The 26,256-nt window shown below is 39.1% G+C and overlaps 1 protein-coding gene across 6 annotated transcripts in view; it reads right to left on the reverse strand.

Annotated features, from left to right (window-relative positions):
* Positions 1 to 4,073: 4,073 nt before the first annotated feature.
* The window catches only part of PTPN2 (protein tyrosine phosphatase non-receptor type 2), a 100,671-nt gene continuing 78,488 nt past the window's right edge, over positions 4,074 to 26,256 (reverse strand). For 3 of the 6 annotated variants that reach the window (XM_003276694.3, XM_004087756.2, XM_030810801.1), the window contains 3 exons: positions 20,119 to 20,300; positions 12,645 to 12,746; positions 4,074 to 4,435 (listed from right to left, as the gene is read on the reverse strand). In XM_003276694.3, the coding sequence (XP_003276742.1) occupies positions 4,414 to 4,435; positions 12,645 to 12,746; positions 20,119 to 20,300 (306 nt within the window). In that variant the 3' untranslated portion in view covers positions 4,074 to 4,413. Of the gene's footprint in view, positions 4,436 to 11,516; positions 12,747 to 20,118; positions 20,301 to 26,256 lie in introns of those variants that run through there. The other 3 variants (XM_012506390.1, XM_030810799.1, XM_030810802.1) reach the window with 1 other exon arrangement.

The raw sequence follows: 26,256 nt of genomic DNA on the forward strand, positions 1-26,256 counted from the left end.
AGAATATTAGTTTTTATTATCTGTCTTAATACCTATGTCTTCATTTGTATTTTTCTTGCTCATTTAGCATGCACAGTTTACAGAGCCCCAGACACAGCTCTTTCCAACCTTATCTGTAAGGGCAGCAAGGTTGTTTCACACATGCTAATATAACAACTATTAAAACTGATTCTGCTTTTCCCTCTTGCAGTCTAATTTTCTGCCCCCGACATGGGAGGTTATAGCGTTTCTTGCCTCCACTCTCTCCCTTCCACACCTAACAGCAGTTATTCAACTTCTGCTTGGAATGCCACTGTATGCCTACAGAAGAGGGTGTCTGTCCTTGGGGACTGCCCTGTGCCACTGATGAACTTGTTTGGGGAAAGTTAAGTGTCTCTACTGCCTGGATCAGAAGCTCGGTGTGATGGTTGATTTGGAGTGTCAACTTGACGGGATGAAGGGGTACCCACGTATCTGGTGAAGCACTCATTACTCTCAAGGCTTCAGGAGGCGCTGCACCTGTCCTCTTTTGCCTAAAGGGAAACCCACGTGGTCTGGCATTTGGTTAGTTTGGGCTGCCGCAGGTGTGCCCATGAAGGTCTTTCTGGAGACTGGCGTGTGAGTCGGTGGACTGAATAGGGAAGACCCACCCTTAATATGGGCAGGCACCCATCCAATCAGCAGGAGGCCTGGATGGAGTGAAAGGCAGACAAAGGCAGAGAAGGGTGCATTCTCACTCCCTTCTGGGGCTGGCATGCTCTTTTGCCCTTGGACGACACTTGGTTCTCTGGCTTTTGGACTCTGGGACTCTCACCAGTGGACCTCCAGAGTTGTACTATTAGTTTCGGACTTGGACTGAAACACGCTGCCAGCTTCCCTGTTCTCAGCTTGCTGGAGGTGGGTTATAGGACTTCTCAGCCTCAATGATAGAGGTGGCCAATTCCCCATCCCCTCCTCACCTTCCTCTCTATCATGTTGGTTGTCTCTCTGGAGAACCCTAAGTGAAACACCAGGGAATTGTGTGCTGGGCTACCTTGCCTTCGCCTCAGCCTCCTTACATGGTCCACTGGACCAATTAGAAATGTGGGAACAGTGGGTGAATTCTGCTGTTCAGGATTGCTTTTAAAGGGCCCAGCCACTCAGATGTCACCTGCCACGTGCTGTCTGGTATCTGTCTGGCAAGCGTCAGCTAAGGGACCACTCCTTCAGTTTCCCAACACTCTTTCCAGTCCAAACATGGTGGTGGGTTTTCACACCAATCCCATTTTGACAGCTGCAGCATTTCATGTGGGCCAGGGACTGTTGGGAAGAATCCACCCAAACACACAAAGGGTTAAGTTTCTGATTCTATTGGTTAAGATATTGGTTTTTCATCAAAAGTAAATGACCGCATAGGGCAGTGGCACACACAGCTTATTTCAGAGATGCTTCTCGTGGCTTCCAGAGCTGTCTTGGCATACATGCCTGCGTGTCCTGCAGACCACAGGGTAGAGTCGCATCCTATCTGGAAAGCTCGAGTCTTCCTTGCCACTGCCCTTTCCAAACTGGGGACTTACGTGGCCATCCCCAAAAAACATTCAGTACCAACTACTCCTAGTACCTCTGCTTCTGATTTTGTAAGCTCATTTCTCCACATCTAAGTAGGTATCACATCCAAGTAGCTATCAATTCATTTCTGCCACAGCACTTATGACTGGTTTAATTACATATTTGCTTATTTACAGGCTTGTTGTTTTAACTCTCCCATAAGACCACAGGAGGTAGACTGCAGTTGTTTTCCCCCATCACTGAACATCCACTGCCTCCTATAGTGTCAAGCACATAGGTATGTTCAGTAAATATTCATTGAGCAAATGAGCAATATCCCACTCATTCCAAATCGTTTGGGATGGCTGCAGCTTACGGTGCCTTATCAGGGCAGGCGGGTGCTGAGACTCTGTGACCTAAAATGAAGACAAAATTGTCTAAGGTGCCATAAGCGAATTTTAAGGAGGGTAACAGTCAGATCTTAAATTAGTTGGGAGCTGTGCTGAGTGGACAGGCACAAACACACATGTCTAGGCAGGAACCTGCTGCTGTGAGCTGCACACACGAGGAAGGTTTAAATCAGGGGTGTCCAATCTTTTGACTTCCCTGGGCCATGCTGGAAGAATTTTCTTCGGCCACATATAAAATGCACTAACAACAGCTGGTGAGCTAAAACAAAACAAAACAAAAACAAAAATTGCAAAAAAAAACCCCTCAAGTTTTAAGGAAGTTTACAAATTTGTGTTGGGTCGCATTAAAGCAATCCTGGGCGGCGTGTAGCCTGTGGGCCATTGGTTGGACAAGCATGGAACTTTAAACCAAGGCAGGGGCAGTGGGAGCGAGAGTCACTGTGCAGAATTGACAGGACTTTGTAACCAAACTGGACGTGAAGTCTAAGTGGAGGAACTAAAGATGAATTTCAGTTTTCCAGGGGGTGCCACCAAATAAATGGAATACAGGAGGAAGAGGAGATGAAAGGAGGGAAATCATGTTACATTTTAGAGGCTAAGGAATTTATGAAATGACCACTTAGGGAAATGGATATATGGTTTATAGCTCTGAAGTGACATCTGGCCTGGAGTTGAGGAAGTTGTATGTAATCAGCTTACAGGTATTAAAGACTTGAGGAAAAATCAGATCATCCAAGGTTAAGTGTGTTAAAACCAAAGGCCCAAAGATGGAGTCCTTGGAAACCCCAATATTCTAGTCAGGCAGAAGAACTGAGATGAAGAAAACCCAGGGACAAGTCTTTCGGAGTCTAAGGAGAAAGTTTCAAAGACAGAGTTCTTAATGACGCTGCCAAGAAGTCATAGAAGGGAAAACTGAATAGCAGTAGCTTTATTAAGCTACAGTACAAGCTAAGATGACGTTTCTGGGTCATTTTGGGAGTGGGGGTAGGGTATGCAGGAAGAGAGCAGACAGAGGTAGCCGAGTGTAGATGATTCTTTCCAGCAGCTTTGCGGACACCATGGAAAGATCATCTTCCCATACTACTTTGTAGCATAATAAACTTTTCATGCATCCTTCAGGAAAGATTTAGCAGGAATAGTTTACGTACTCCTAAAACAGACCCAGAAAACCTGGCATATAAGGCAAAAAGGAACCTAAGTCATTTAAAGATATGAAATAGATGTTTTTATGAATATTATATGAATTTCAAAGTTGGCAAAACAAATTGTTGTTATATATATATTTTTGAGACGGAGTCTGGCTCCGTTGCCAGACTGGAATGCAGTGGCACAATCTCAGCTCACTGCAATCTCCACCTCCCGGGTTCAAGCGATTCCCCTGCCTCAACCTCCCAAGTAGCTGGGACTACAGGCGCCCACCACTATGCCTGGCTAATTTTTTGTATTTTAGTAGAGACGGGGTTTCCCCATGTTGGCCAGGATGGTCTTGACCTCCTAACCTTGTGATCCGCCCTCCTTGGCCTCCCAAAGTGCTGGGATTACAGGCGTTAGCCACCGCGCCTGGTCCTGGCTTTCTGATAATGGGAATTGTTTGGGGAAAGCACAACATCCAACGCAGGAATGACGCTGTGATTTTAAAAACTGCCCTGAACTGTTGTACTTGTTTGAAATTAATGTCGACCTTAAGGCAATACCATTATCCATATTAATATTCTCCCAAGTAACAAAGGAATATCGTAACTCTTCTATTACTGCTTTCACCTAAACTGTACTTAGTATAGAAAGACTATTTATTGTAGGGCAACTATAAAAACTTTTTTTTTTTTTGAGACGGAGTTTTCACTCATTGCCCAGGCTGGAATGTAGTGGTGCGATTTTGGCTCACTGCAACCTCTGCCTCCTGGGTTCAAGTGATTCTCCTGCCTCAGCCTCCCGAGTAGCTGGGATTACAGGCGCCTGCTACCAGGCCTGGCTAATTTTTTTGTATTTTTAGTAGAGATGGAGTTTCGCCATGTTGGCCAGGCTGGTCTCGAACTCAAGTGATCCACCCGCCTCAGCAATATGTCAATTGCTTGTTACAGAAATTATAAACCCACAGGAAAATATTCATTATTTGAAGCAGAGCTGTCCTAAGATAATGCACACAAACCAACATAAGACTATTTAACAAAAATATTTAATGCTGCCAAAAAGTATAAAAATACAGTAGGAATGGCAGTACAATACAAAGTAATCTCTCCTATTTCTTGTACATCTTTCTACATTTCATACACTCATTAAAAACACTTAAGACATCCAATTAAAGGTTCTGCAAAGTCTTCTGCTGGTGGGTGCTCTTCATCCCCTGGATGTAAAGTTTACTTTGTAAACAAACAACTGTGAGGCATTCTAGAGGGTTAGCGAGCCTCACTTTAGTTTCCGGAGTGGGCTTCAGGTCTTGCTTTGCACATCAATGGTTCAAAATTTATAGCTGCAGAATATTCTCAAGTCATGAATATTAGGTGTCTGTCAATCTTGGCCTAAAACATAAAATAAGAAGTCATCTATTCAATTCATATTTACCAAACACACAGACGAACATAGATGCACACAAACATAAAAGGATTAACAATGAACTGAAAAGGCGACCAAAAATCATTCCCACATGACACATTCAACCACACTAAGTGCTGCACTGTTATCTTGGTAAAACGGCTGAGATGCTGGATTTCCAAACGATGGTAGTATGACGCGGCCTCATGTGAAAGCGTCGTGACTTATATTCAAGAATTATGTGAATTCTTAAGGTCATCTTATTTTACTCAAGAAGTGACCTCTGTGTGATACCGACAGACAGGTTTTAAAAATAATGTACCCACAAGAATTTAGCAAGACTTTATAGTATGTGCTAGACTTACCAATACTTTGGAATTCAATGCAAAAGTCTAATCCAATTTGGACCTCCACTGTGTAATACTGCTAAAAATATTATCAACATAATGTTTGAACATAAAGTTGGCCTATATTTTTAAATCACAGGTTGTTAGCAGATGCTTTTTGTCCTGAAGGATAATACTAACAATTATATCTACCGAAATGAAGTGACCCAATCTTAAGCTACTACTAAAAGACATAACACAATTGACAGATTTATTGTATTTTAATGCCATAAAGTAAAAATAAGTGAGAATTCAAATAAGCAACAGACAGATGGAATGACTATTGTAAGGGCAGTTGAGTTTTTGATGTCACCTCCCAAACTTTGCAAGTAACTGAACTTTTTAGGAGGTCAATGGTATTTCCATTCTTCCCCCAACTCCCCTCAGTACTGCAAAACCTCCAAATCTAAGTACTTGTCAGTATTGTATCTTCACATATATATTAATAAATAGGAAATACAAATCATATCCACACATTTAGTCAAAAACTCTCAAATGCTGAGAATTAGGCTACTCCCTTTAAAGACAGGGTACTTGGCATAATTGTACCAAGCACCTTGGTGTTCTGAACAGTCCTTTTTTTCTCTGATTATCCAACACTGACGGAGAAATGTCAAGTCATCAAGAAAACATTCCGATCAGGTATCTGTGAGCCCAAAACTACTACGGATGTTTATTACATGAATCTTCAGAACCTGAACCAAAGTGGCTGAAGGTGCTTTTTACTGATTCTGAGTGCTGCAAAATATGTATGTTTTCCATGCATCCAGAAGTCTTTTTAAAATAATTCAATCAAAGTGAATGAAATAATGTCTGGTTTAGAGAATACTCTGATGTTCTAGTATTTCTCTTTTGCAGTGGAAGTTCAAACTGGTGCACAAAGTTTTTAAAATGTGCTCCACTTAAAAAATAGAGAATTACTCTGGATTTTAACAGGTAAGAGTGGTTGTCTATTACTTTCCCACTTAAATATCTCATTTAAATATTCCATTAAAAACAGAGTCAGTGTAACATAACAGAAAAAGTATGAGGTTTGGAGTTACTGGAAGTCTACAGATTGGAGAGTGAATCTCAGTTCTGTCATGTACTAGCTGTGCAATCTTGGGCAAGTTACTTATTCTTTGACCCAGTTTTCTCATCTGAATATAGGGAGAATGCTGTCTACCTAGAAGAGGTGTTACGTGGGTTAAATTTAGATTATGTATTTAAGCAGGTTGGCAGAATTGTAAGTGTTCACCATACCTCATGTCCTTCCCCAGTATTTTGTTACAGATATACTTACCAAGAATGAACTATCATTTATAACAACTGAAGGACAGCGTTTTTAAAAATTCACGTTATTATTTCTTCGTAAATATTATTCAGGGAGGGGGGGTAAGAAAATACAGTTAAATCATTGGGAGGGTTAATTGTTTTAAAGACTTTACTTGCAAGACTGAAAAGACAAATGGGCTCCATTTTAGAAAATTCTAATAGATTCACTTGAATCAGTTTTTGCTATTTTTATTTTAAAAGGCAAAGGCAAGAGAAACAGGTTCAAATAAGTCAAATGAAACAAACATGGTGCTTTCTGTGGAGACAGTGGCTCTGACACACCGCTTTATGCTAGGAAGGCGCAAGGGCCGGGTGGGTATGGACGGAGGGTCCACTCCCAAGTCAGCTCTATGCCCGAGGCCACGAAAAGCCAAATTGCACCAAGAATAGGTTTTGCCACCAGATATCCACACTAATATTCTACTAAACTGGATTGAGGCTAATCAGAAACTTCTCTTAAGGTGCAAAGATGCCCTACAGATGACTTACCTAGGTTCCCTCTCCTGAATTCACCAAACTCAAAATAACTGAAGTTTTTAATAGCAGAAATTTGACGTATCAAGAGCAACCTATGTCTGAAAAATATGCCAAATTAGAGCCACAATAAAGAATAACTTGATGTGTCTTTAAAAAATGGTCTGTATAAAGAAAAAAATTCCTGTGCAATTCTTGGAGCTCCTCAAAACATACTGTATACGTAAAACCAGAAAGTCCTGAAGCAGTTTCTGTAACGTCTTCACCAAATTGCGTAATTCCCACCTTCCACTCTAAATTAAAAAAAATAAAGTAGGAAGAGTTCAAAAGTTTGAACTTTTCAAATTCTCCCAATGGATTGCCCAGAGAGGGTCACGGCTCTTTTTTTTTTTTTTTTTTTTTTTAGAGTGGGGTTTCACCGTGTTGCCCAGGCTGGTCTCGAACTCCTGGGCTCAAATGATTCTCCAGCCTCGGCCTCCCAAACTACTGGGATTACAGGAGTGAGTTACCAAGCCAGGCCTGTTCAGGGCTCTTTGAAATGTTTTCCTTGTCAGATTGTTACCCTTTAGAGACAAGGCCTCACAAACCAAGTAAACACTTCTATCCATCACTCCTTACAGTCGGCGACGGCTCCATGCTGGGCTAAATAGTATACGGCAGGAGAAAAGGCTCAGCAATGGCAATGAGGAAAAATGCTCCCTTCCCTGAAGGACAATGAGTCTTTCCAGAACCCAGGCACCAGGGGAGACAGCCTTAGGAGAAAGCACATGTGCAGCATTGCTCAATGCTGTTCTTGGAGCAATCTGAATGTGCTAAATATTCAGAAAATTCCTGCTGCCAAGGGAAAAATAACCAAACTCATACTATTTTCCTAGAAGTTCTTAAATAATACTACCCAAAGAGGAGTGAAAAGCTTAAATTCTCAAATCTGGATGAACAACATAATGGCTGTATTGGGAGCAGGCACACAGAACATAGCCACTGAGTGTACAGTTTTGGAACTGGAGAGCTCTTGGTAGAGCAGGGATTGAGGAGTCGACACAATCTGAGCTGCTTTCCACTAAGGCATGTTACCCCTTATGCATATTCACTGGAACAAAGACAGCTGTAATTTCTAGTATATCTGCACTTCTAGGGGCAGGTGGGATTACAGGAGTGAGTTACCAAGCCAGGCCCAGTCAGGGCTCTTGGCGATGCTGTCCCATAGACACTGCTTTGAAGATAGGTATAAGGGAAAGTGGAATTGAAACCAAACAAATGAACTGGGGAGAAGGATGAGTGGAACAGGTCAACTCCAGAGTAAACCATACAGGTGGTTTTTAAATCGTGAGAAAATACATTTCTATTTTTCAAAATTTTATTTATAAAATTCTAGGCCCCTACCATGTAAATATGCCAAAGCCAAATAAGGGCTTCTTAAAAGTAAAAGAGACTTTATTAGCTGTTGATTTATAAATAGGAATGCAGAACAGGCATTTCTGCTATGCACTTAGTTCTGCTATGCACTGTGCATCAAGCATAGCCAGGCGAGGGATGACCTCAGACATCTCCCCCTGCAGGGTGCAACACACTGAGAGGAATCTATGTCCTGGCTACACATCACTGAGAACCCATGTGTGCACCTGCTAGAAAAAAAGATAAACCAATGTTGATAGAACTGGAACTCCTGCCTGAACATAGAAAGAAATGGACTACATGCCTAATGACGTTTGGCTTATAATAGACTATATTTTTAAAAAACATATATTTATAAATAATCTTTAAAATATCTTTAATATATTTTTATATCTATTTTATATGTATCTCTCTATCTGTGTGTGTGTGTGTGTGTATATATATATGTATATATGTATTATGAGAGAGAGAGAGAGACAAATATATATAGAGAGACAAGTCTCCTCTATTGCCCGGGCTGGAGTGCAATGGCTCCATCATAGTTCACTGCAGCCTCAAACTTCTGTGCTTATGTGATCCTCCTGCCTCAGCCTCTTGAGTAGCTGGGACTACAGGCATGTGCCAACATACCCAGCTAAATTTTTTTTTTTTTTTTTTTAAGTAGAGACCCAGGCTGATCTTGAACAAACTCCCGGGCTCAAGCAATCCTCCCACCTTGGCCTCCCAAAGTTCTGGGAATACAGGTGTGAGCTACTGTGACCAGCAAAAATCTCTTTAAACATGTGTATCTGAAAAGTAAAAATCAAGGCAGGCTAGGTTTTTAAGTCTGTACAACAACCAGGCAGGCAATTTGGGAATGTAGGTACTCATTATGGTATACAATAGTCAATCAAAACACTTTTATTATACCACCAGATTCTGGTCTGGAACTAGATATGTAATCTAGTCAGGGATATTTTTTCTCAGAGGGAAATGAGTTGCAGTTGCGGTCTTTCTTTGAGAATTCTCTACTTCTAGAACATGTTACACATCTGAGACTTTTCAATGACAGCACCATAAAAGGATGGAGAAATGCCAGTTTCAGGCTGCTTAACAATACCTACTTCATAAAATTGTGCTGAGGATTAAGTAGGGTAATACGTAAAGAAAAAATACAGTGTCTGGCATACAGTAAACCATCAATAAATGGTGCTTTGAACTGACTGTTGAAAGCAAAGGAGTTGATACAAAAACTGGAAGACCATTTCATATCATAAACTGCTTTTTAAACCAATACACATTTTTCGATTCATACCACCAACTTTAAGACAAAGAGGACAGGCACAAGTGCACATTAGCTTAGAGTCAGAACCCCTTCTGCTGACATACCATTAAAAGAAAATGATTAACACATTTTTTTTCTTCCTTTCTCTTTTCTTGTTCATTCCTTGGTAGAAATATTAAAACAATAATGAAATGGACTAAGAACATAAAAGAACCAAAAGGCAGAAAATCTGACAAATGTATAAAGTCTCCTCTAACACAAGAAATGGTCTTTATATTACTCTAAAGTCCTCCATGTACTTATTACATGTTACTTTTCTTAACCCTTTAAGAATGCAGAAAATGGGTATTTTCATTTTTATATGGATACATTAAACATGGAGAATTATATTTTTACGTTCTATATATGTGCAAGCATAGATGAAACTCAGTCATAGGCTAACATAAAATAAATACTTGGCTAACACTGGAAAATAATATATAACTTGTCAGTGTAGCTAGAGAACACAGCATTAAACCAAAGGTTGCTGTCAATCTATTAGCAGAAATAGATATGAGTGGAAATGAACTAGATATGAATTAAAAACTCCTGAAAATAAAAGAAACCTGTTTTTTTTTAAATTTTGTCTTCCTTAACGTATTTAAGAAGCAACACTACCTCATTCAAGTCAAAGTATATATCTGACTCTTAAAATCTGTTAAAATTAGAAAATATTTAATATTATGAGGACCTAGGGATACAACAAGTTTTTTAAAGCTATAGAATCCATCTAGAATTGCTAACTTCTTCCTCTGGCTGTTACCAGAGAAGGCAGCCACGTCTGTCTCTTTGACCAGCACACCTCATTCAATAAAAAGTCAGGATAATGATCATGGGCACAATACGATGTCATGTGTTTTCATGACATCCACCAAAAAATATTATTACTGGTAAAAACTGAACACTATTTAAAGCATCCACTGTCAATGCCCTTCTCAAGGATCTGCTCAGAGAAGGAAAGATGACTAACCTTAGAAGTGTACCAACAAGTGTTCATCACACTGAATGTGGTTTTAAAAATATATGCGACACCACCCAGAAGGACAGAAAGCATACAGAAAGCAAAGCATAAGCCGATGAAGCGCATTCAGCCAGCTGAGGGGTGAGGCACATCCTCCCTGGCACTGGCTTCCTCAAGTCTTCACCTGTGTACCGAAAGCAAGCCTAGTTTCAACTGGAAATGTCATAAGGTCTACCTGTATATGACTTGCAGAGTAACATACTGTGTTTAGCAAAGACAAACCAATGCAAACTGGAAAGAGGTTTTAAACCAGTAACAACCTGAAATGTAAGGGTCTTGGATGCCTCAACACAGGTTTAATGCAGACAGACATAAAAAAATATCCCTCTTACCTCCTCTCCATTTCAAGGTTACGGGACACAGTAATACTGAATCAGGACACAGGCACACGTTATATAAATCTTATTTAATATGTAGTACCACCTACATCCTGCTTTCATACTTTCAACATAATTTAACACATTCAAGGAGACTATGCAAATCAATTCAAAATATCTATCTATACCAATGGTTTTCAAACTTTTTTTTTTTTTTTTTTTGAGATGAAGTCTTGCTCTGTTGCCAGGCTGGAGTACAGTGGCACAATCTCGGCTCACTGCAACCTCTGCCTCCCAGGTTCAAGTGATTCTCCTGCCTTAGCCTCCCAAGGAGCTGGGACTACATGCCCAGCTAATTTTTGTATTTTTAGTTAAGAAGGCGTTTCACCATGTTGGCCAGGACGGTCTCGATCTCTTGACCTCGTGATCCGCCCGCCTTGGCCTCTCGAAGTGCTGGGATTACAGGCGTGCGCCACCGCGCCCGACCAAACTGTTTTTAAATGATAACTGCCCCCTTTAAAATACTTAAGCCTTATGCAGAAATCTTATGTGGCATATAAAGAGACAAGGCAGAGATGCTGTGGTTGAAAGTAACCTCTTGATGACCCACCTGGACATCCAATGAGCATAGTTTGAAAACCACTGAAATAAGGTATGCTATCCATAATAACGTATGCTATCCATGCCTCCTAGCAATTAAATTTATAACAACAATTTCAAGTTTAAGTAAGACAAATTAAACACTGAATGGAATGTTGAAATCTGAGGAAAGCTAGCACTCAAATGAGCAGTTAAATTCATTATACAGTTTGCTTTAAAAAATACTCATTAAGAAGTTAAAATGACAATGTAAGGTTTGCATATAATCATACTATTTATTGAAGTAGAAAGAACCTGAAAAGTGTTTACTTCAAAACTTCAGTCTAGTAAACTGCAATCATGAATCATAAAATGCTGCTTCTTACTTTTGCTTCCTAAATCATAATCTACCCCAACTACATTGAAATTTTCATGAAAAATGAACATATTAATAATGGGATTTACAGAAACCAATTTCTTTACAAAGTCTTGACCAACTGTTACCTGGCTATCCCAGTAAGGAGAATTTTCCTTCAAAGATATTTTTAGGAAAAACTTTTGTTTCTTTGTTTGCTTTTCTTTTTAAAATGGGGAAAACTGTAAAACATAAAAGAAATGCAATATATAGTAGAAATTGCTTATTCCGACTTCTAACTGCTCATATCAAACTTCTCTTTAGAAAAATGGAAAATGTATCCAGTACAATTGAATCGACATACAATTTATTTTTTATGTAACAGATTTTTCAAATTGGGCTCTTAAAAAGTACAGTTAACTACAAAAGATTAAATAGATACTTATAAAATATATTTACCCTGAAATGCTGAAGAATAGAAAGTGTTGATGCCCGTGTCAACAGTACATTATACATTACACACATTATTTAAATGTCATTTTCTTTCCAATAACGTAGATAAAACCACAATATTTATTGCTTATATCAAGTGCAGGTTAAAATCCAGATAGCCTCCAAAAACAAATCCTGTGATAAAGGATTTCTCAATGTTGGTCAGGTGAAATACTGTGTTTGACATGTATGAATACAGTTGCAAAATTTACCAGTTTTTAACAAACATGAATGTCTTTATTTTAGACAGCCATTTACAGTTTGGGGTTCAGAGGAACCTGCAGTCAAGAGTCCTGAGATGTTGGGCTTGTGACTGTAAATATCACTTATCTGGTTGATGTCTATTCTACTGCACCGCTTTTGGGATATGAGGCGTTTGCTGCAGACAAACCCCTATGATTAATGTAGCACTGTCAGCTACTAGTGCAGAAGTTTGCTGGGCAAAATTAATTGTTTATAGGGCATTTTGCTGAAAAAACAGTGTCCAGCCAACAAAAGCGCCAACCAAAATGACTGACACAAACCCCATCTTAGTGAGAATAGGTTGCCAATATAACCACCTTTTTCTTTTTCGTTCATTCTCATTTAGCCTCTGTTTCATCTGCTGCACCTTCTGAGCTGTGGTGGCCTTTCTGTCCTCTCGAATACGTTTCCGTAGAGCACTATGAAGAAATAAAAACAAGTAAAAGGAAGTGCACACAGAGTAGGACTTGAGTACTCTTAACACAGAGGACCTAGGAGCAAATAAAACCATCCACATCCACATAGTTTTCACCCTACTTGAACACTGGAATAATGAGGGGAAAAGCCTCAATATTCTTTTTTTTGAGACAGTGTCTTGCTCTGTCACCCAGCCTGGAGTGCAGTGGTACAATCTTGGTTCACTGCAACCTCTGCCTCCCACGCTCAAGTGATTCTCGTGCCTCAGCCTCCCGAGTAACTGAGATTGCAGGCGTGCATCACCATGCCCAGCTAATTTTTTGTATTTTTAGTAGAGACAGGGTTTTGCCATGTTGGCCAGGCTGGTCTTGAACTCCTGACCTCAAGCAATTCACCCGCCTTGGCCTCCCAAAGTCCTGAGATTACAGGTGTGAGCCACGGCGCCCGGCCAGGAAAAGCCTCAATATTCTTCAATGATTCAGAGATGTACCTTGACAACCATTCCTGGTAGTTTTATATTCATAACTGCTTTTAGTGGGACCTGAAAATAAGCAAGATACTTTCTTGACACGTGAACTGATGACTGTTAGTTTTCTTTCCTTGTTAACTAGTCAGCAGAAGCAGGAGTGGGAAGACAAGGGGGTACCACTTGCATCTGATCCCATTTCCTGGTCACGTTTGATGGTTAAGGCTCTCATGAAAGCTATCTATTTAATATTTCCATGAATATTCTGTTGTGGGAGCACCTATTCTTTTATTTGACCATACACATTTCTACCTCCCATTTTCATAGTCAATACAGAAATTTTTTTGGGGGGGGGTGGGGTGGGGGGATGGAGTCTTGCTCTGTTGCCCAGGCTGGAGTGCAGTGGCGCAATCTCGGCTCACTGCAACCTCCGCCTTCCAGGTTCAAGCAATTCTCCTGCTTCAGCCTCCCAAGTAGCTGGGATTACAGGCGTGCACCACCATGCCTGGCTAATTTTTTTGTATTTTTAGTGAGATGATGTTTCACCATGTTAGCCAGGCTGGTCTCGAACTCCTGATCTCAAGTGATCTGCCCACCTCAGCCTCCCAAAGTGCTGGGATTACAGGCATGAGCCACTGGGTCCGGTCTCAGAAATTTTGTTTCAGTGGAAGGTCTCTGACTCCCAAGATACTTAGTTCTGGTTCTACATAAATAATAATGCCATCCAGCTACTCAGGAAGATGGCTTAAGCCCAGGAATTCAAGTCCAGCTTGTGCAATATAGCGTCTTGCCTCTCTATAAAAACACACACACAAAAACGGCCAATGGCAACATATAGGTTACTATTTCTTCCATTCCCTCTTTTCACTTTTCTGTATTACAGCAAAGGCCTAACCAGCTTCCTTGCCCTCAAATTAAATATTATTGCCATGGTAATTTTTCTAGAGCATACTCCTGGACACGTAGCTTGATTTAAAATCTTTTTTTTTTTGTTACTGGGCCTAGTGCACGATGGTGCTTAAAAATCTCAAATGCCTCTTCAATGTCTCCTACATTGAGACTACCTTTTTCCTGGCCAAGACTTTAACATGAATTTAACTATGATAAATAATGATTAAAGAAATGCATTGTATGGGGCATTCTAAAAGATATCTGGCCTAGAAGCTTCAAAAATACAAATGTCATGCAAGGAAAAAAAAGGTAGGGAACAGTTCCAGATTAAAGGAGACCAAAGAATCACATCAACTAAATATAGTATCAGTCTTTGATTAATCTTGAAATATTTTTTAAACAGCTACAGAAGCTGGGATCAGGAAAATGTTCTAAAATTAGATCGTGGTGCCAGCTACACAATGTGGTAAATATATTAAAAGTCACTGAATTGTATACTTTAAATGAGTAAACTTTATGGTATATAAATTATATTTCCATAAAACTTTATTAAAAAAGCTATATGGTGAACCTTTCAGACAAGAGAAATCTGAATTGAACTATGTCTGAGAATATTTTAATCAATGTTACACTTCTTTGGTGTACTGGAACCTTCTCACCCCAAGAGACTGTTAGCGGGAATGTAAAATGGTTCAGCTGCCATAGAAAACTGTTTGACAGCTCCTCAAAAGTTAAACATAGAGTTACCATATGACCTAGCAATTCCACTCCTAGATATGTACCCAAGAGAACTGAGAACACATGTCCATGCAAATGCTTGCCAATATTCTCCTGCTATGCAAACTTTGTTCTTGCCGTTTTTTGCTGTTCTCCAAATTTGCTCCCCACTAAAATAGAAACCTTCCCTTCTCTCCTGTCCTCTCATTTCAGTTCTACTCTTCAATTATCTTGCTCCACCCCCTCTAGCCCTTCTATTCTTACGGCATTTAATTTGAAGTAATTTATAATTTACTAATAATGTGCTAACTTGGGTACTTGTTTTATCTTCGTAACATATTCTGCAACTTGAGGAGGGACTGTGTTTTGCTATCTTTGTTCATCTTATGGTGCCTTCTCATGTCTTTTTCACTTTTTGTTATCATATATCCAGGTATCCCTGGCTGTCTGAACTCCATCTGAGTATCTGCTATAATGACTTGCAAAAATTCTTACCAAGAATTCACTCTCTGAATTGAAAATTCACTATCACAAATATGCATGTACCTGCTAGTGAAAACATTTGTGTTCAAGTGTAGGCAAAATATGTATAAAAACAGAGAGGGAGTTAGACTCCCATGGGCCCTTTATTAGCTTTTGCCAGGAGCCTGGGGGTATCGTTAACAAGGTTCCAATTTAGATATAATCTTTAACATATTATTTCAGTTTTTATTTTCATTGCGGTATGGAAGGCAATTATAATTTGTATCTAGTATTTTGTCATTTACCATACAAGCCCAATAATGAGTCCCTTAAGTGTTATACGATTACATAATTAGTGCTTTAAATGCTATATAGGAGTTTAAAAGGTTTTGTACTATATTTGGGGGAACTGGTTATGCTTTCTGGTTGGGCTGAAAACACACTATTTTTCTCATTTAAAAGAATGGAACAGAGGTTTTTGCTTTCCAAAAGTGCACTATGTAATTCAGGAATGGACTAGAGACAAATAATACCAAGGCATGCCTGTATCTAATTTAAGAACACAATTCCAGAGAATGACAAGACTACTCTTGATTTGTGATAAAATAAAATCTTTTCTTCCTTAGTAGGGCCTAAAAAAATTATGTCTGTGTAATGACTTACCACGTGGGACCTGCCCAAGTTTTCCCGTATATTTATGCAATTTAGGACATTAACCAATGGGAATGCCTCCTGTGGACGCTGGCCCATGGAAGATCATGTGGCGTGATCATAGCTCCCTGCAGCCTCAACCTCTTGGGCTCAAGCAATCCTCCCACCTCAGCCTCCCTTGAGACTACAGGCAGGTTCCACCACATTTGGCTAATTTTTGTATTTTTTGTAGAGATAGGCTTTGCCATGTTGTGCAGGCTGGTCTTGAACTGCTAGGCTCAAGTGATCCACCCGCCTCAGCCTCCCCAAGTGTTGGGATTACAGGCATAAGCCACTCTGCCCGCCCCAGACTTTTTGTATGTCCAAGTTGTTTCTCACTCTCAGTGATCTGGGTTTCTGGGTTGAACTGTAATTGAGAATACTGGCTTTCAAACTCAGACTGCAACCTACAGTAAGAAACAGCATCACAACAGAGTAACCTCACACACACACTTACATAGGTACACAATGTATATGTAAATATATGGAATTTATACATCACACATATATATATAAAAACAGGTTAAAATTCTTTTTTAAGTTCAGGGGTACGTACACGTGCAGGCTTGTTACATAAGCTTGAAACTTGTGTCATGGAAGTTTGTTGCACAGATTACTTCATCACCCAGGTATTAAGCCTAGTACTCATTAGTTATTTTTCCTGATTGTCCCCCTCCTCCCACCCTCCATCCTCCAATAGGCCCCCAGTGTTGTTCCCCTCTGTGTGTCCATGTGTTCTCATAATTTAGCTCTCACTTGTTAGTAAGAACATGTGGTATTTGGTTTTCTGTTCCTGCATTAGTTTTGCTAAGGATAATGGCCTCCAGCTCCATCCAAGCTCCTACAAAGGACATGATCTCGTTCTTTATTATGGCTGCATAGTATTCCATGCTGTATATGTACCACATTTTCTTTATGCAGTCTATCACTGATAGGCATTTAGATTGATTCCATGTCTTTTCTATGATGAATAGTGCTGCAATCAACATACTCGTGCATGTTTACATCTTTACAGTACAATGATTTATATTCTTTTGGGTGTATACCCAGCAATGGGATTGCTGGGTTGAATGATATTTCTGTTTTTAGGTCTTTGAGGAATCACCACACTGTGGTCTTCCACAACAGTTGAACTAATTTACACTCCCACCGGCAGTGTTTAAGCATTCCTTTTTCTCCACAACCTCGCCAGCATCTGTTAAATTCATGTTATTATTTGTGATATGCTGATAATTTCTATTTTATTCTATTTTCTTCTTTAAAAAATGTTTATAATCCAATAAACTTCACGACTATGTGATTTGACCTTCCATTTGAAAAACACTGCTTTGGAGGATATTCAACAATGAAAATGAATACAAGAAAGTACTGTGTTCTATTTCTTTTGAAAGTTGAAATTCTGGCCAGGCGTGGTGGCTCACGTCTGTAATCCCAGCACTTTGGGAGGCTGAGACGGGAGGATCACAAGGTCAGGAGTTCGAGACCAGCCTGGCCAACATGGTGAAACCCTGTCTCTGCTAAAAATACAAAAATTAGCTGGGTGTAGTGGCGGGGGCCTGTAATCCCAGCTACTCGGGAGGCTAAGGCAGGGGAATTGCTTGAACCGGGGAGGTGGAGGTTGCAGTGAGCCAAGATTGCGCCACTGCACACTCCAGCCTGGGTGACAGAGCAAGACTCCATCTTGGGGAAAAAAAAAAAAAAAAAAGAAAGTTGAAATTCTTTCGATAAGACTTTTATTAAGATCTTTAATGCAAAGCTATCTATAGGTATTAAAAATTAAAACTGTTCAGAGTAACCTTTATTTCACGCCCCGATCCTATGCTCTTCTTTTACATTTCTTTTTTTTTTTTTTTTTTGAGATAGAGTCTTGCTCTGTTGCCCAGTCTGGAGTGTAGTGGTATGATCTCGGCTCACTGCAACCTCCTGGGTTCAAGCAATTCTCCCACCTCAGCCTCCCAAGTAGCTGGGACAACAGGCGTGTGCCACCATGCCTGGCTAATTTTTGTATTTTCAGCAGAGATGGGGTTTCACCATGTTGGCCAGGCTGGTCTCAAACTCCTGACCTCAAGTGATCTGCCTGCCTTGACCTCCCACAGCACTGAGATTACAAGCATGAGCCACTATGCCCGGCCTCCTCTTCTTTATTTCTGTAACCTTGTTTTTCTAATCAGCCTTCTCCGCTTAGAATTCTGACTTTTCCGTTGGGACTCTCTGCTTTCATATATGCACCAGTCTCATTTATCAGACAGGGAAGGAAAAAAGGGAAAGAAGAAAACACCGCCACCACATGCGAAAACATGTACAGGCACATAAACACACACACAGACCCCATGAAACAGTCTTCTGCAATCACTCCATAACTCCTGCATGGTTTTAGTAGTCTCCTCTGTTATCTGCAAGCTTGGATGAGTGATTTAACTCACTGGGATTAACATGGTTGGTCTGAATCTTTGTAGATTAAAACTCAACACTTCTGAAATACTAAGAACGCCATTTCAGTCATCAAGTCTGTTTTTCATTTAATTCTGCAGATAGTACTAGATAAAAGGGGGAAAAAAGCAGTAACACCAGGAATCTGAAAGTCTTATTATTGAAAAAGCTAAGGTAACTTAAAACTATTATTTCCTCATTTAAAGGTATTCTATTTAAGATGAAAAAAGGAACCAAAAAAATTATGCTTTCTCTTGCAGTCTAAAACTACTGAAGTCAAAAATTAGGAATAACATTGCTAAATCATAATAAACTCTTCCACTATAATATATAATAATACATGTATTATATATTGGAATATGTTAACATTCATAAAATTTCAGGTGTTTAATTTTTATATTAGGAAAATACAGCAGTAAAGCTATAATGTATGGCAGACTTTGACTATTTTCATTCCAATCTAACAAATATAACCACAAGATAAAATTCCCCACTATAAGAAGTATATCTGGCAAAAAGAGAAGAAGAAAAGTTATTCAGAGATGCAGGAGAGAGGAAAGAAAAAGCTCATTCACTTTGCTATGTGACTTATACCAGGTTATCAGCTTCCCAATCTGTGAGAGACAGTCTTAGAAATGTAGTTGTAATTTAAAATTCTGAATAGATGCCACATTCATATGGATTTTTAAAGAACGCCTTTTTCTTTCTCCAGTAATGCAATTAAGCTTACACGTTTAAATGTTTTATTAAAGGCGTATTATCAGTTACATTATAATTATAGTACAAATGGCAGTTATTCATACTACTTATTTTCTGTACCACACCATATATTTTAGCACCCAATTATATTAACTTTTACACTCAATCATTATTGTTTTAAAGGATTTTTGAACTGGTTTCTAAGTACTGGCTGAAAGCTCCTTGAGAACACCTTTGTCATCATATACTAAATACCCTCAGGTAAGAAATAAAGGTTATATTAATTTGGCTGGCCATGGTGGCTCACGCCTGTAATCCCAGCACTTTGGGAGGCTGAGGCAGGTGACCTGAGGTCAGGAGTTCAAGACCAGCCTTGTTAACATGGTGAAACCCTCTCTCTACTAAAAATACAAAAATTAGCTGGACATGGTGGTGGGTGCCTGTAATCCCAGATACATGGGAGGGCTGAGGCATGAGAACTGCTTGAACCCAGGAGGTGGAGCAGTTAAGGTTGTGCCACTGCACTCCAGCCTGGGTGACAGAGGAAAAAAAAGGGTTATATTAATAAGAAAAGGGCCTATATTATTTCATATATCATATCCACATAATTATTTATTTATTATTATTATTTATGAGACAGGGTCTTGCTTTGTCACCCAGGTGGGAGTGCAGTGGTGATATCTCAGCTCACTGCAACCTTGACCTCCCCGGCTCAAGTGATCCTCCCACTTCAGTCTCCCGAGTGGCTGGGACCATAGGCTCCCATCACCACACCTGGCTAATTTTGTTTATTTTCTGTAGAGATAAGGTCTCACTATATTGCCCAGGCTGGTTTCAAACTCCTAGACTCAAGTGATCTTCCCACCTCGGCCTCCCAAAGTGTTGGGATTACAGGCGTGATTGTATTTTCCTAATATAAAAATTACATATCTGAAATCCTATATGGCACCTGGTCCCATAAAATTTATTTTTAAAATAAAAAAGCCTCATCTTTCAGCATGTAGTTACAGAAAGCTTACCTCTCACTGTTCTCTTCCATTGTATCTTGCATTTTAGAGGAAAGTCCTGTACATCGGTCACCTGTCAGTTTTTCTTCTTCTAAACCTATTCTGTTCCCATTGTATTTTTCAGTCATTATTTTGTTTGGTGAATGATCAAAGGCAGGAGATAAGTCTTCCTTAGAAAGTTCTTTCCATCGTTTCTAGGTAGGGAAGAGAAATGAAAAACAAATGCAAACATTAAAAATTTATTTTCCTTAAATAAAAAAATTTATGAATTAAAATCCTATATTCAAGTTAAGAAAACCCAATGATGCTAAAAGATGAGTGAAAAAGAAAAAGGCATTTTGCCATACTGTAGCTTGTAACAACTATGCTTATTTTAATTTCAAAATTGTATAATAAAGTATTTAGTATTTATGTACATCAGTATATAGTTGAATATAATAATCTTAATAAAATCTCGTGGACTTTTACCTATTTGAGACAAACTATACTGGGTCCACACTCAACTATTAGTCATAGTAATATAATTTTAATATTGGTAACCAGATCCATGAAACTCGACAGCACACTAAACACATTCAATGCAAAGAGGTCCTCTCTCCGAGGTACATTATAATAAAGCCATCAAAAGTCAAACAGAGAATTCTAAAAGCAGCAAGAGAAAAGGATCAAGTCACATGTAAGGGAGCCCGGCAGGTTGCTATCAACCTATTTCTCAGAAAACCTGTACACGCCACGAAAGAACAGCCTGTAGAGAATGGGATAATATATTCAAAGTGCTGAAAGGTAACAACTACTAGCAAAGCTGTCTTTCAGAAATGAAAGAAAAATGGAGTCCTTCCCAGACAAGCAAAAGCTGCAAGAATTTATTACCACTAGACTAGCCTTACAAGAAATGCTTAAGGGAGCTGCTTCGACTGGAAGCAAAAGTATAATGACTATCATGAAAATATAATCTCACTGACAGAGGTAAATTACCAAATTCAGAAAACTCCATTGCTATAACTGTGGAATATAATCTTTCAAATCTCCATTATGAAGGTTAAAAGTAAAAAATTGTTAATGGTAACTATAGCTACAAGTTGTTAAGGACCACACAATATAAAAATATGTAAATTAAGCAACAAAATTATAAGTTGTGGGCAGAGGGTAAAAGCCAAAAATATTTTATGAGACTAAGGTTAAGTTATTATCAGCTTAAAACACTCCATTATAACTATAAGATGTTTAATGTAAGCCCCCACAAAGAAAAAAAGTAACTACAGCAGACACACAAATGAGAAAGAGAAATAAATCAAAGCTTATCGCTACAGAAAATCACCAAACCACAAAGGTAAACAATAAGAGAGAAAGAAAGGAATAAAGAATATGCAAAGCAAACAGAAAACAATTAACAAAATGGCAGGTGTAAGTCCTTATCTATCAGTAATGCCCTTGAATGTAAATAGATTAAATACTTCAATGAAAAGATACAGTGGCTGAATGGATGAAAAAACAAAAAACAAAATCCAACTCTATGCTGCCTACAAGACACTCACTTCACCTGTAAGGACACACTAAGACTGAAAGTGAAGGGATGAGAAATGATACTCCCTGCAAATTAAAACCAAAAAGAGAAAAGGAGTAGCTGTTTGATAAAACAGACTTTAGGTCAAAAAAGAGAACAGGAGTAGCTGTTTGATAAAACAGACTTTAGGTCAAAAATTGTAAAAAGAAACAAAGGTCAAAGGGGTCGATTCAGCAGGAGGATGTAATGATTTTAAATATCTATGCAATCAACAACACTGGTGCACACAAATATATAAAGCAAATATTATTAGACCTAAAGGGAAACATAGACTGCAATACAATAATAGCAGGAGAACGCTACATCCCACTTTCAGCAATGGACAGATCATCCAGACATAAAATCAACAAAAAAACATTGGATTTCAACTGCACTCTAGGCCAAATGGACCTAACACACATTTACAGAACATTCCCTCCAACAGCCACAGAATACACATTTTTCTCATCAGCACATGGAACATTCTCCATGATGGACCATATGTTAGGCCACAAAACAAGTCTCAACAAATTAAAAAAAGAAAAAAATCACAATCAGGCCAGGCGGGTGGCTCACACCCAGTAACTTTGGGAGGCAGACGCGGGAGGATCACCTGAGGTGAGAATTTTGAGACCAGCCTGGCCAACATGGCGAAACCCCGTCTCTACCATAAATTAGCCGGGAGTGGTGGTAGGTGCCTGTAATTCCAGGTATTTGGGAGGCTGAGGCATAAGAATCACTTGAACCTGGGAGGCGGAGGTTGCAGTGAGCCAAGATCGTGCCATTGCACTCCAGTCTAGGGGTCAGAGTGAAACTGTCTCAAAAAAAAAAAAAGTAGAAAGATCTCAAATAAACAACCTGATGTACCTCAAGGAACTAGAAAATAATAAACTAAACCCAAAATTAGCAGAACAAAGAAAATAATAAAGACCAGAAGAATGGAAATAAAGTGACCAAAAAAAGGATACAAAAGATCAACAAAACCAAAGCTTATTTTTTCAAAAAGGTAAACAAAATCGACAAACCTATAGCAGACTAAGGAAAAAAAAAGACTCAAATCAGAGATGAAAAAGGAGATATTACAACTAATACCATAAACAAAGTATTGTAAGAGACTATTATTAACAACTGTATGCCAATAAATTGAAAAGCCTAGAGGAAATGGCTAAATTCTTAGACACACATGAACTATCAAAACTGAACCATGAAGATATAGAAAGTCTGAACTGACCAATAAAGAGCGAGACTGAATCAGTAATAAAAAGTCTCCCATCAAAGAAAAGCCCAGGACTTGATGGCTTCATGGCTGAATTCTAACAAACATTTAAATAATACTAATTCTTTTCACACTATTCAAAAAACTGAAGAGGGAAATCTTCCAAAATCATTCTATAAGGCCAGCATTACCCTGATACCAAAACCAGACAAGGACACAACAAAAAAAGAAAACTACAGGCCAATATCCTTGATGAATATGGATGCAAAAATCCTGAATGAAATAACAGCAAACTGAATTCAACAGTATATTAAAAACATCATTTACCATGACCAAGTGGGATTCATCCAAGGGATGAAAGGATGGTTCAACATATGCAAATCAATAAACATGATCTATCAAAAATCAACAGAATCAAGGACAACAACCATATGATCATTTCAATAGATGCAGAAAAACCATTCGATAAAATTCAACACAGCGGCTGGGCGTGGTGGTTCATGCCTGTAATCCCAGCACTTTGGGAGGCTGAGGTGGGTGAATCACTTGAGGTCAGGCGTTTGGGACTGGTCTGGCCAACATGGTGAAACCCCATCTCTACTATAAATACAAAAAATAGCTGAGTGTGGTGGTGCACGCCTGTAATCTCAGCCACTCAGGTGGCTGAGGCATGAGAATCGCTGGAACTGAGAAGGCGGAGGTAGCAGTGAGCCGAGATTGCACCACTGCACTCCAGCCTGGGCAACAGAGCAAGACTCTGTCTCAGAAAAAAAAAAAAATTCAGCATATCTTCATGATAAAAACTCTCAACAAATTAGGTATAGAGGAAACTGTGCCTCAACACAAAGCCACGTATGACAAACCCATAGTTAATATCATACTGAACATGAAAAAGAGGAAAGCTTTTCCTCTTAAGATCTGGAACAAGACAAAGATGCCCACTTTTTTTTTTTTTTTTTTGAGATGGAGTCTCGCTCTGTCACCAGGCTGGAGTGCAGTGGCGTGATCTGCAACCTCTGCCTCCCAGGTGCAGGCAATTCTCCTGCCTCAGCGTCCAGAGTAGCTGGGACTACAGGTGCATGCCAGCATACCCAGCTAATTTTTGTATTTTTAGTAGAGACAGAGTTTCACCATGTTGGCCAGGGTGGTCTCAATCTCTTGACCTCATGATCTGCCCATCTCAGCCTCCCAAAGTGCTGGGATTACAGGCGTGAGCCACCGCACCGGGCTAGCATGCCCACTTTCAACACTTTTATTCGGCATAATACTGTAAGTCCTAGCCAGAGCAATAGACAAGAGAAAGGGTATTCAAATTGGAAAGGAGGAAGTCAAATTGTCTGTTTGCAGAAGACATAATCTTATGTATAGAAAACCCTACAGACTCTACCAAAAAACTGTTATAACTAATAAAAAAAATCAGTAAAGTTGCAGGATACAAAATCAACAAATAAAAATCAGTAGAATTTTATACATCACTAGCAAACTATCTGAAAAAAGAAATCAAGAAAGCAATTCCATTTTCAAAAAGATTACCTAGGAATAAATTTAACCAAGGGGGTGAAATATCTCTATAATGAAAATTATAAAACATTAATGGAAGAAGTTGAAGAGGACATAAATGGAAAGATAGCCTATGTTCATGGATTAAAATTAATACTGTTAAAATGTCCATACTGGCTGGGCGCGGTGGCTCACGCTTGTAATCCCAGCACTTTGGGAGGCCGAGGCGGGCAGATCACGAGGTCAGGAGATCGAGACCATGGTGAAACCCCGTCTCTACTAAAAATACAAAAAATTAGCCGGGCGTGGTGGCGGGCGCCTGTAGTCCCAGCTACTTGGAGAGGCTGAGGCAGGAGAATGGCGTGAACCTGGGAGGCGGAGCTTGCAGTGAGCCGAGATCGTGCCACTGCACTCCAGCCTGGGTGACAAAGCAAACTCCGTCTCAAAAAAAAAAAAAAAAAAAAAAAATGTCCATACTACATACAGTGATCTATAGATTCAATGCAATTCAATGAAAATACCAATGATATTCTTCATAGAAACAGAAGAAATAATCCTAAAATTTGTATGGAATCATAAAAGACCCCAAAAGCCAAAGCAATTTTGAGCAAAAAGAACAAAGCTGGGGGCATCATACTACCTGACCTCAAAATATACTACAAAGCTATAGTAACCAAAATAGCATGCTACTATCATAAAAACAGATATAAAGACCAATAAAACAGAAGACAGAGCATGGAAATAAATCTACGTATTTACAGCCAATTTATTTTTGACAAAGACGCCAAGAATATACACTGGTGAAGGACAGTCTCTTTGATAAATGGTGTTGGGAACACTGGATATCTAGATACCCAAGAATGAAACCAGACCCCTATCTCTCACTATATTAAAAAATCAACTCAAAATGGACTAAAGACTCAAATAGAAGACCCCAAACAAATACAAATACTAGAAGAAAAGATAGGGAAGCACTTCAGGACATTGGTCTGGGCAAGGGAAGGGTCTTTTGCATAAGACCTCAAAAGCAAAAACAGACAAATGTGATTACATCAAACTAAAAAGCTTCTGTATAGCAAAGGAAGCAATCAATGGACTGAAGAGACAATCTACAGAATGGAAGAAAATATCTGCAAACTATACATTTGACAGGGATTAATATCCAGAATATACAAGAAACTCAAACAAAATTCAATAGCAGAAGACACAAATAATCCAATTAAAAATCGGTAAAAGACCTGAATAGCCATTTCTTAAAAGACATACAAAGAGCCAACAGATACATGTGAAAATAGTCAATATCACTAATCATCAGAATAATGCAAATCAATACCACACTGAGATATTACCACACCCCAATCAGAATGACTATTATCAAAAAGACAAAAAATAAATGCTGGCATGAATGTGGAGAAAGGGGAACTCTTGTACACGGCTGGTAGAATGTAAATTAGTACGGCCATCTTGGAAAACAGCGTAAAGGTTCCTTAAAAGATTAAAAATAGAACTATCATATGATCCAGCAATCCCACTACTGGGTATTTACCCAAAGGAAATGAAATTAGGATTTCAAAGGCATATCGGCACTCCTGTGCTTAATGCAGCACTATTCACAATAGTCAAGATACGGAATCAACGTAAAAGTCCATCAATGAATGGAGGGAGAAAGAAAATGTGGAATATATATATATATATATACACACAATATAATACTATTTGGCCATTAAAAAAAAAATCCTGTCTTTTGTGGCAAAATGGATGAAACTGGAGGACATTAAGCCAAGTACAGAAAGACAAATACTGCATGTCCTCACTCATATGTGGAATCTAAAAATGTTAATCTCATAGAAGCAGAGAGTAGAATAGTACCTACTGGAGGCTTTGGAGAGTA

Source organism: Nomascus leucogenys, chromosome 4 (genome assembly GCF_006542625.1).
Source record: "Nomascus leucogenys isolate Asia chromosome 4, Asia_NLE_v1, whole genome shotgun sequence".
NCBI lineage: Eukaryota > Metazoa > Chordata > Mammalia > Primates > Hylobatidae > Nomascus > Nomascus leucogenys.